This window comes from Myotis brandtii, unplaced genomic scaffold (genome assembly GCF_000412655.1).
Source record: "Myotis brandtii unplaced genomic scaffold, ASM41265v1 scaffold3444, whole genome shotgun sequence".
NCBI lineage: Eukaryota > Metazoa > Chordata > Mammalia > Chiroptera > Vespertilionidae > Myotis > Myotis brandtii.
This window is the reverse complement of record NW_005363262.1, coordinates 38,951-50,895: the sequence shown is the minus strand read 5'-3', so window position 1 is coordinate 50,895 and position 11,945 is coordinate 38,951. Positions and strand designations below refer to the sequence as shown.

General features: G+C 38.6%; 1 protein-coding gene across 2 annotated transcripts in view; it reads left to right on the top strand.

Annotated features, from left to right (window-relative positions):
- Positions 1-11,945, top strand: part of LOC102245837 (zinc finger X-chromosomal protein) — a 29,337-nt gene that overhangs the window by 6,441 nt on the left and 10,951 nt on the right. Inside the window, exon 2 of one of the 2 annotated variants that reach the window (XM_005871551.2) lies at positions 1,183-1,752. The exons of the other annotated variant lie outside the window; for it this stretch is intronic. Coding sequence (XP_005871613.1) covers positions 1,183-1,752 — 570 coding nt within the window. The remainder of the gene's footprint in view (positions 1-1,182; positions 1,753-11,945) is intronic. 2 annotated transcript variants of the gene reach the window in all.

The following is an 11,945-nucleotide window of genomic DNA, read 5'->3' as shown; positions in this document are numbered from 1 at the left end:
AGTGCACGAATTTCGTGCACCGGGCCCCTAGTCCTATATAATAAAAGGCTAATATGCAAATTGTCCCCTCGACTGGGAGTTCGACTAGGGGGTGCAGGGCCGGCCCCCTGCCTACAATCCCTCCCCCTGGCTGGCTTGGCCCTATTGGCCCTGATTGCGGAGGGCCGGCCAGACCCCACCCCCACCTGTGCACAAATTTGTGTACTGGGCCTCTAGTCCAGTATAATAGCCTTATCTTAAGGTTTATAACCTTACTTACACCTGCAAGTGCTCATGGCATAAGCCATAATGTGACATATTTAGAGTCCCAGCGATTAGGACAAGGTTAATTAAAGGTTCAGGCCTTGCTAGGTTTCTCCCTACTGATACCATATGCTATGCAAACAACTGTGTGGTCTTGAAGTCATTTAACCTCACCAGGCTCCTATTGATTTACCTCTTTACCTTCATTCCTAACTGAAGAGTGGACTAGAATAGGGTTTCTTATATTCTGAGGAACTGCCTGGGAGGATAGGAGGAGGTTGGATGGAGGAAGAGTATTTTATCCTGGTGAAGTTAGGGGGTACCCTGCTCCAATTAACTTTATCTTCCATCACTTTTTTAGTAGCTGCACTTGTTTTATTTATCCATAGGGCTCATAATCATTTGCCTTTCCCTTTACTGCTTATATATGGTCTTCTATTTCTTTCAATTTATGTCTCAATCCTTTTATGTCCTAAATTCAAAGGGTAATTTCTAAATTTCTCATCATAATATTGTACTAGAATAGAATGGTAAGATTATAAAGGCTGAAAGAAAAAAGAAGGAAAGAAAATAATTCTAAGTGATGAAAAGAAGAAAACATGTGTTGAAGGAGTTTGGATAAAATCTATTTTTTTTGTTACTTGGTTAATTTATGTTATTATTTCTTAAGATTTTATTCTAGTTGCCTGGGAACTTCGTATGTTGATGTTCTAAAATTTTTTTTCATGAATAATCTTCTGTAACTGTTCCACATTTTTTGTCTTTCTAGTATTTCTTTAATGAATCAAAAATAGATTCTCTTTGTCTTTAATCTATTTCAATATTTGAGAAAACAGGATGTGGGCTATCTTCTGGATGCAGATTAAACATTTACATCATTTTAGATAGTAATGCATGCCTACCTGAAATTTGTCATTTTAACTTTTGTTTTTTTTTAAGGAATTGATGCTACAGACATCGATGATGATCAAATTGTTGTGGAAGTTCAAGAAACTGTTTTTGTTTCAGATGTTGTGGATTCAGATATAACTGTACATAACTTCGTTCCTGATGACCCAGACTCAATTGTAATTCAAGATGTTATTGAGGATGTTGTTATTGAGGATGTTCAGTGCTCAGATATCTTAGAAGAAGCAGATATATCTGAAAATATCTTCATTCCTGAGCAAGTGCTTTTTTCAGATGTAACCGAAGAAATTTCTTTAGCACATTGCACAGTCCCAGATGATGTTTTAGCTTTCGACATTACTTCAGCCTCAATGTCTTTGCCAGAACACTTCTTGGCAAGTGAATCTATACAGATGTCTGACATTGGATATATTGAACACGTTGTTCATGATAGTGTAGTAGAAGCAGAAATCGTGACTGATCTTCTGACAACTGATGTAGTTTCAGAAGAAGTATTGGTAGCAGATTGTGCCTCTGAAGCAGTCATAGATGCCAACGGGATCCCTGTGGACCAGCACCATGGTGATAAAAGCAACTGTGAGGACTTCCTTATGATTTCCTGTAAGTCTTGGGGTACAATAATTATTTAAGGTCTCTTCTTATCACATTGGGGTGATATTTTCATGACTTATTAAGATAAATTTTGTAAGCTTATGAGCATTATTGTTTTAGTTTGGATCCTGTAAGATGAGCTATAATTAAGACAAAAAGTGAAATGGTACAAAGTAAAGTGGTATTACTATACAAGGATGGAGTAATTGATTAGGAAGATAAAGGCTGAAAAGAATAGAAATCATGAAAGATGTGACTAGGCTGAAACCTACCTAATCAGAATTACCACTGAAACTTGAAAGGATTTCAGCTTAGAAAAATAACTTTAGTCTTTATTATACAGTCAGTTCTGCAGGTACTGTCTTTTTTCCATAACAATTTCTCTTTCAAAATAATTATCATTTTTAAAACACTAATTCACTGTTGGGTTTAGAATTATATTATTTCGATGCCTTTAAATAAAGTCAATTTAAGACCATAAACAACTATATAGATTTCAGGTTTATTTAAAATTTAATGCCAGAGGTTCTATACTGTGTTCATTGCTCCTTATGGCATGCTGGCTTCCTGGACTGTGTTTAATTCCTTACCAATTAGGACAATTCTAATTTTGCTTAAGTAGCAAATGTCATAATAGTTCTGTTAATAAATCTCAATAGGTGTCTCTGATCTTTCTAACATTTTTAGATGTGTTCTCTACAATAATAAGGTTTCAGTTTGTTAGTTGGTCCTATCCCCTACCTGTTGGTTTAAATAAATAGGTTGTTCTAAATTACCAACTCATGGGACTACAAGTTTTATACAGATAGAGTTCAGAGTATTCCTATAAACACTACATACAAGTCTTTACCCCTGTATCTTTGAGTATAGAACAGCAAGGCTATCACATAAATTTTGGGGCAGAGAGCAAAATTTCTTTACTTCTTAATGTGATCAAATATGTCATTATGGCCCAACATTGTGGTAATGAAATTTTCTACATCTAATTGAACTTGCTTTATAACTGTTAAGAGCCTTATGTACTGATTTAATAAACATTCTTTGAATTTCTTCTGTATAACCTGTTCTAGATAAAGTGTTGAGTATTACTAAACATAATAACATATAGTTTTTGACCTAGAGCTTATAATTTAATTTGAAAGAAAGAGGGGGTAGAAGTAGTATATATTATAACTTAGTAGGATTTAATTTTATTATTATTTAATACATACTAAATATAATTTTTTTATAAAATGACTTTATCTAGAGATATCAGTTTTCTTGGTATTGTTTTGTTCTAGAACAAAGTACTTTCTATAATTTAAAACCCTATTTGGGAAGGAAGGGGCCATATTTGGGGGGTTGTCAGGTAGAGAAATTATGGCCTGATCTGATTTATATATGATAGAGAAAATGGAGAAGCTATTATTGAGTCAATTTCAATGCTTTTCATAGCATGAGAAATGGAAGCATCTGTTTTTATATCTTTATTCAACATGTATAGATCAAAGAATAATGTTTCTCTTTTCTTTAGAAATTTTAGTAATTTATTGGATCTCTATATATCTAATAGTTTTTATAGAGTCTATATTGGTAAATTTCTTCCCTTTAAAAATCTTACTTAAAATGATGACAAAAGTTTGTTTTTATGCTTTTGTTGTAGTGTATCTGGACACAGATGTTCATTGTTACAACATAACTGCTATATTCAATCTTATAGTCTAAACCAGGGGCTCAGTGCACAAATTCATGCTCCTTGAAAGGAACTGTGGGCTGTGAGGCTGTGATGGGCACAGGGGCAGGTCTTGGCCCATCCTCCGTGCCCCCATCCTGTCCCTCCAGCTGTGGCCCCAGGTCCCCTTTCGGCCGGCAACCTCGTTCCCACAGGTGCAAGTGGTGGGCTGGACTGCTGTGCGCAGGAGCAAAGAATTTTCAGTAACCACCAGAGGCTTGCCCTGATGACAGTGACCAGCACCCAGGCTGGTCTGGCACCCCCGCTCACCTGCTCCACCATCCCACTGTGGCCGATGCCTGCCATGTTCCGTGCGTGACATGTCCAGCGCATGTCATAGTAGCCGGTTGTTCGATTGTTCCACCGTTCAGTCTATTTGCATAGTAGGGTTTTATATATGCTTTAAATTGATTGTCTTTCTTGAAGACAGAATCTGATGCATCTTGTCCACTTAGGTATCTTTTTCATCAAACTTTATTTACTGGTATGAAATATTTGTTGAATAAACACATATAATTAACTTGATACCTGAAATTCTATGAATATTATGAATAGGGCCATCTATTTTAGATGTTTTAATCAGTTGACTTACTTTCAGTTTCTAGCTATTTATGACTTTGCTTATAATGAATACTTAATAAAAAGAGTTTCAGTAAATGAATAAATGAATGAAGCCCAACTGTCATATCTGACACATAAACTCTGAGGGTAAATACAATTTATAGTTTGTTGCTTCTGGTAGTTATTAAAATAGAGGAGATAGTAAAATATGTATTTTATATTTTAAATATATCTATTTATTGATTGATTTCTCTATAGCTAATAATTGGGTATGTATGTAACTTACCACTTAATGTCCCTCCAGGTTTTTTGGGGTGGTAGGGTTAACTGATAAAACAAAATTTTGGAATTTTTACAATACAAACAAGAAGAGTAAATAAAAATATTTTAGCAAAGATATTTTGATCAGTTTTTAAATTTTGTTCTGATAAAATTTAGAAGGATATTCTTCTTCACCAGACTAAAAGTTTTCTTTATGACTAAAAAGTAGATAATGTTGCAGCAGATACATATTTTCACAGGAAATAATATACGACAATAAAAGGAGATGGAAGCTAAACTGCTAGAATACAGGATAGAAACTGAAGAGAAAAAATAGTATTGAAGTAAACACCACTGTAGCAGCAATAATGTAACTGACTGTAATCAAGGTTCTTCTGATGAGGCTTTAAAAATTACAAAATGGTTGAAAGAAACATAAAAATAATTATGGAGAAAATTTATAGATACAGCAGACAGAAACAGGAAATAAAACCCATGTACAGAAAAGAAAAAACAAACATGACAAAGTTATGAGAGAAAGTTTTAATCTAACCATTATTTAAAATCCTCTCCTAGCCGAAACCGGTTTGGCTCAGTGGATAGAGCGTCGGCCTGCGGACTGAAGGGTCCCGGGTTCGATTCCGGTCAAGGGCATGTACCTGGGTTGCGGGCACATCCCCAGTGGGAGATGTGCAGGAGGCAGCTGATCGATGTTTCTCTCTCGTCGATGTTTCTAACTCTCTATCTCTCTCCCTTCCTCTCTGTAAAAAATCAATAAAATATATATTTAAAAAAAAAAATAAAATAAAATCCTCTCCTATATAGGTAAAATCAGAACACTAGTAGAAATGGCCAAAATAAACTTCAGAACTGTGGAAACTAATAACTTGCAACATAACAGGGAGTAATTTATTCAAGAAAAAAGGCTAAATGTGGTAACATTTTTGTGGCCTTTTAATTTGAACTGTTCACATCTATGCCTAAAGTTGTGTAAGTTAACTTTAAAAACCAACACCCTTTTTTAAAAAAAAATCCTCACCTAAGGATATTTTTTCAATTGACTTTTAGAGAGAGTGGAAAGGAGGGAAGGGGAGGAAGAGAGAGAGAGAAACATTGATGTGAAAGAGACACATCAATTGGTTGCCTCCCAAAGGCGCCAGACTGGGGCTGGAATAGAACCTGCAAATCAGGTACTTGTCCTTGACTGGGAATTGAACCCATGACCCCTATGACTGCTCTAATCACTGAACTACATTGGCCAGGGCCAACATTCTTTTTTTCCATGATAAACATGTATAACCTGGCAGCTTACTAGAGAGGGCAGAAAGTTGTTAGAGCTCCTTCAATCTCCATTTCAAGAGGATTATCATTATTTGACTTGTGTAATGGCTCCTTTGAAAGACTCCATTGACAACTGTCTCCATTTTATGTATATTCTGAGTTGCTAGTGAGCAGCCTTTTCTCTGGAGTTTTCCAAAAAGAGAACTATTGAATGTCACTGCTAACTAAGGCAGTAAGGGCAAACGAGCCTATATAATAAAAGGCTAATATGCAAATAGACCCAACTGCTGAACAACCGAACAGCCAGTCGATGTGACGTGTGATGACCACCAGGGGGTGCGCACAAAACAGGGCAGGCGGCAGCAGGCAGCAAAGTGTTGAACATGGTGGATGTCAGCTGCAGCGGGATGGTGGAGCAGTTGAGCGGGGGCACCAGACTAAGGTGGGGTGCTGGTTGCTATCATCAGGACTAGCCTCTAGTGGTTACTGAAAATTCTTTGCTCTCGCACCTGCTGGCACTCACACCTGCTGCTGGTGCTGGCCCCACTTGCACCCGCTGCCAGTGCCAGAGCCACTGCTTGCACCCACTGCTGGCACCCGGTGCCGGCCCCAATTGCTCAGTGATGTCATTAGGTGCAAGCCGCAGCTGCCGGCCCTAATTGCCCCTCAGGGCTTCTCCACCTACCTCTGTTTCTGAGGGGTGATTGGGGCTGGCAGCTGCTTCTCGCACCCGCTGCTGGCACCGGAGCTGCCAATTGCACCTGCTGCTGGCACTGACACTAGTCCTGATTGCTTGGCACTGTCAGTGGGTGCGAGCAGCAGCTGCAGGCCCTGATCACCTTTGAGGGCTTCTCCACCTCTCCCTGCTCCTAAGGGGTGATCGGGGCAGCAGCTGCCGCTCGCACCTGCTGATGGTGCCGGCCCCACTTGCACCCACTGCTGACACTGGCCCCAATTGCTCTGTGCTGTCAGTAGGTGTGAGCGGGGCCAGTGCCGTCAGCGTGCAGGAGCGGTGGCAGCGGTGATGCCAGCAGATGGGACTGGGGGGCTGTGATGGGAGGGGCCGGGCGAAGGTGCGGAGGATGGGCTGAGACCCACCCTTGTGCCCACCGCAGCCTCACGGCCCATAGTTCCTTTCAAGGTGAACAAATTTGTGCACTAGGCCCCTAGTCCTATATAATAAAAGCATAATATGCAAATTGACCAAATGGCAGTTGGTGGGGGCGGGGCTGGTGAGCAGGCGGTGCCAGTCCAGCCAAGGTGTGCCAGCAGGCAGAGGGAGGGGATGGCAATGGGGGAGGGAGGCGACAGTGACCAGCGGCAGTGGAGAGGCGATGGCGGGGTTGGGGCCATACCAACTGGCTGGCTCTGTCCCTTGGCCAGCCACCCGTTGCCTCCTGCAGATGGAGGCCGACAGCGGCAGCAGCGGCAGGGTGATGGGGGTAGCACTGTCCCCTGATCACCCACCTCGTTGCTTCCTGCAGGAGGCCAGACTGCAGCTTAAGCCTGCTCTTTGTGGGGAGCGGGCCTAAACAGTCAGTAGGACATCTCCTGAGGGCTCCTGGACTGTGAGAGGGTGCAGGCCGGGCTGAGGGACCCTCCTTGAGTGCATGAATTTTCATGCACCAGGCCTCTAGCAGCTGTTATAACTGTAAAACTTAGACAGTTTAAATTATTGGTGGGAGTAAAAAATGTACTTCAGAAAAATTTGGCAATTCCTTCAAAAGTTAAACATAGACTTACCATGCTACCCAACTATATATATATCAATATCTATATAAATGCCTACATATACCTACATATATATATATTTCCAGAAGAATTGAAAACATACATTTACACAACAGTTTTTATACAAATGGTCATATTAATCCTAATAGACAAAATGTTGAAACAACCCTGATGCTCATCAGTTGATTAGTTTTTAAAAATGTCATATCATACAATGTTCTGTTATTTGCATTGAAATGTAATGCTTCAAAATGGATGAATTTTGAAAATGTTATTAATATGTAAAATATCAAGAATAGTTGTATCTATAAACAAAAGGTAGACTAGTGCTTGCCTGATCTAATTGTGGGATTGATTGGGGAAAGAGGTTAGCTAAAGAATGCAGAGGTATCTTTCTGGGGTGATGGAAATACTCTGGAAGTAGAGGGAGGTGATTGTTGAATAACTGTCAATTTCCCAAAAACTACTTAATTACAGTTTACACACTGTAAAAGGGTAAATAATGGTGTGTGAATTTTATCTCAGATTAAAAAAGAATGATGAATTATCTGAGGCAATTAATTGTTATAAGAAATTAACAGGATAATAAAACAACCAAGTCATAATCACAGTTATGTAAGTGAACTTCAAGGGTAGATAAACAATTACATGGCCACTCACTTCAAAAACCACCTGGCCGGTGTGGCTTCAGTCTGGGCATACTGAAGGGTTGTGGGTAAGATTTACCTGGGTTACAGGTTCTGTCCTGGCAATCAATGGATGTGTCTTTCACATCAGTCTCCCTCCCTCCCATGCTCCCTCCCTCCCACCATCTACAAAGCAATGGGAAAAAATATCCTCAGATGAGGATTAAAAAAATACAGTGTCATGAAATAGTGCAATAATGAGTGAAAATTCTGACTAAATTATAGATAAACAATTTTATATTCATCTAATTTACTCTTCAAGTCTAAATTATAGATAAGTCATTCACAGGTTTTCCAGAAATTTAGAGACCTGTGAGAGCAAACAAAGAATCAATTGAAAGGATGAAAGAATTAAAAAATTGGTAAAATGACTGATAGTAATTTCTTGAAGTAATTAGACCAAAAGTACATTAAGATTATGCAACAAAAGACAATTGTTTACAAAATATTAACTACAAAATATTTCTGATAACGTAATGTATGTTTGTTGTTTTCTTATCTTTTATAACAAAGACAGTAGACACTGTCTTTAATATATTTTATGTTATTGTTTTTTTACAGAGAGGAAGGGAGAGGGATAGAGAGGTAGAAACATCGATGAGAGAGAAACATCGATCAGCTGCCTCCTGCACACCCCCCCACTGGCGATATGCCCGCAACCAAGGTATATGCCCTTGACCGGAATTGAACCTGGGACCCTTCAGTCCGCAGGCCGACGCTCTATCCACTGAGCCAAACCGGTTAGGGCATAAAATATGATTACAAATTCTTACTAGTTTTATATTTTTTGCTTAGATGAGCATGAATTTTAAAATCTGTTTTTTCTTGAATTCATAGACATTGACTTGAACATTAAATAGATGAATGTTGAATATTTTCTATATGTTTGGCAATGTTGTAGGCTCTTGGAATCCCTAAACAAAACATGATAGTTCCTTTCATGTTGACTGCCTTCAAATAGGGGTATAATTGATTACAGATAAAGTACAGAAGCCAAGGATTAAACTCGGGTTTGCTACATAAAGTGGTAAGGGAAAAGTGGTAAGGGTAAAGAAATGAAGAAGCATGGGCAGTGAAGTAGGAAAGAGGTTGAATCACAGAATCCTAGTGTAGAAAATGACGCATAGAGGATAATGAACATCTGTCAAATGCTGTTACTAATGGCAAATTAAATGTGTCCTGAGAATTGGTCATGAGTGATGTTGGTGAATACTTTCGGTGAAGTCATGGGCAATAGCCTAATGAAGACAGTTTAGAGAAAGTGGAATGAGAAGAATTGGAGACATGAAACAATATCTTACAGGAAGATGGGGGGCAGGGGAGAGAAGGGAGGGTGTGCACACACGCGCGCACACATGGTTTAAGAGAAGGTGATGTTTTCAGAGAACAGAAAATGCTGATAAATGTGAAAGGTAGAGGAGGTATTTAGTGCTTAAGCAGAGGGATTAGGTTTATTATTTATTATATATATATCTGCATACACACACACACACACACACACACACACACACATTTCAGAGAGGAAAGGAAAGGGAGAGAAAGAAACATCAATGATGAGAATCATTGATCAGCTGCCTCCTGCACACCCCTACTGGGGATGGAGCCCACACCTCAGCAGCATGTGCCCTGACCAGAAATTGAACCATGAGCTCAACTACTGAGCCACAGCATACAGTTTTAAATTACAGGGAGCACAATTAGTTTGTACAACCATGCAGTGAAGACAAGATTTCTGGATTTAGTTATTGCCAGGCAGGTAGAGTGAAATTCAGTAGATTATCTTTTATGATGTTTCAGTTCTCAGGGAAATAGAAAGTTAGGCCAATTGATTAGCTGGTTGAAATTTTAAGAAACAAATGTGAAGTAGAATGTTTTCAGGTCTTTAAAAATGGACCATTTGCATTAGGGGATTTTTTTTAGGTTGATTTAGTTGCATAGAAACAAATGTAAAAATTTGCCTTAGGTAGGTTTGTGGTTCTCCAAATCAAGTGTGATGAAATTAGAGATGTACATAGGAATTGGAAGAATATGCAAGGAAATGGTTAGAATGATCAATCTTGCAATTAAACTGGTTTCATAGTAATATTTGCTTTTTCTTTCTTTCTTTTTTTTTTTAAATCCCCACCCAAGGATATATTTTTCTATTGTTTTTTAGGGACAGTGAAGGAAAGAGAGAGAGTGAATGAGAGAGATGTTGATATGGGAGAGAGATTGGTTGCCTCCCACTTCCTATTCCAACCAGGGCTGGATATCAAACCTGTAACCCAGAACCTGTGATCCTGTAGTACGAGGGCCACTGTTCTAATCACTGAGCAATACCCACCGGGACTAGTCTTTTAAAGTGGAGTTGGAGCATAAAGGAATGTAAACTTGATTAAACTTAAGGCACATGGGTTATTTTGGTGGGGTCAGGCAGGTTGGAAAAGAATCTAAAAGCAGAAGACAGTTTGAGCAGTTGCTAGAGTGATTTCTATTTTACAAGGTATGAAAAGAAGAATGGGTAAGGTGATTGACAGGATCTTTGTTTCAGGAAATTTGATTATAGCAGTGAGTAGAGGTATTTGATGGGAAACCTGTAGACAAGGAAATCAAATAGACATTTGTTACGTTCCTGGGATGTATAGTGATTGATAAACTAACAGCAATGTTATCTTCAGAGATAGGACATTTAAGTAGATGGAGAAGAAAGACATATACTAGAGTAAGAATAATGAGAATGATAAGATTTTTGTGTTATGTGAAATTAAATTAGACAAAATGTAGCTCCTGTGTGAATCCAATATATCATTTTTTTCTTGAAAAATTATGAATTTTCTCTAGAAGTTTAGAGAAGTGAGATTTAATGAGATTAAATGAAAATGACTCTGAATACTAAAGAGAGACATCTTTTTCATTTATTTCCCTAAACTCTTACTTAGGAGCTCACTGGGTATATGTTATGTAATGTGTTTTTATTACATATTTTAAAAACAGAAGTAACAGGAATATCTTTTACAGGCTATAGATAAATATGTGACATTTTGCAAACTCTAAAATTCCTCGATTTTTCAGTCCTGGAGAATTTTATTTTATGGTTACCACAGACATTTCTAAGAACATCTAGTTTTTAGACATATCAATTCAGATTTTTCAGCACTTGTTTATAATCACTGTTTACAAACTTGCCAAAGGAGGCCAGCTTTATTGTCATAAAGTGAAACTCCTCAGAGATTAGTTCTCTAAAGAGATATAGATTTATTCTTGATTCTCTGTGACTGGTTTGCTAAAATCTTCATTCAGTAATGCAAACTCAGTTTGAATTCCATTGCTAGCTTTAGGAAAATACCGCAGTCAGCTGGATACATCTTTAAAATATTTAGCTTTGAAAAAATAGACTAAATACACATCAGACCAGAATTAAGAATATGATGCCTATTTCTACCCACAAACTATATTTACAAAACATAGCTAAAATACTTTATTTTAGATAGCTGTGCACAGCATTAAGGAAAGATGTATGTTCTTATGAAAGTATGCATGTATTTATCATTATAAAGAATTTAACTGTCCAAGTTCTTAGAATCTAGATATCATTAAGCTTTTTTGTTTCAGTTTATTGTCCTCACTTGCAAGTTATTAACTCAATCTGCTATTCTCTTAATGTTTACCAAAACCCTTACCTTCTTTTGTTTATATGTTGAAGCCACCATTCAGGATTTCTTCTTATTTTTTGCATTTAAGGTCCTGTCCAATCCTCTCCCTCAGAACAACATAGCTACATTCCTATTAATATACTATAGCCCAGTGCACGAATTTGTGCACGGGTGGGGTCCATCCTGTTGGCCCAGCCCCCATCGGGGCCTGATCAGGGCTGGGCCGGCTGTGGGGAGGAGCCTTGGGCGATTGGCTGGTGGGCCCCACCCCCAATTGGGGTGGGGTGGCAGATTGGGGGTCAGCAGCTGGGGGAGGAGCTGTGGAAAGTTGGCCAGCCG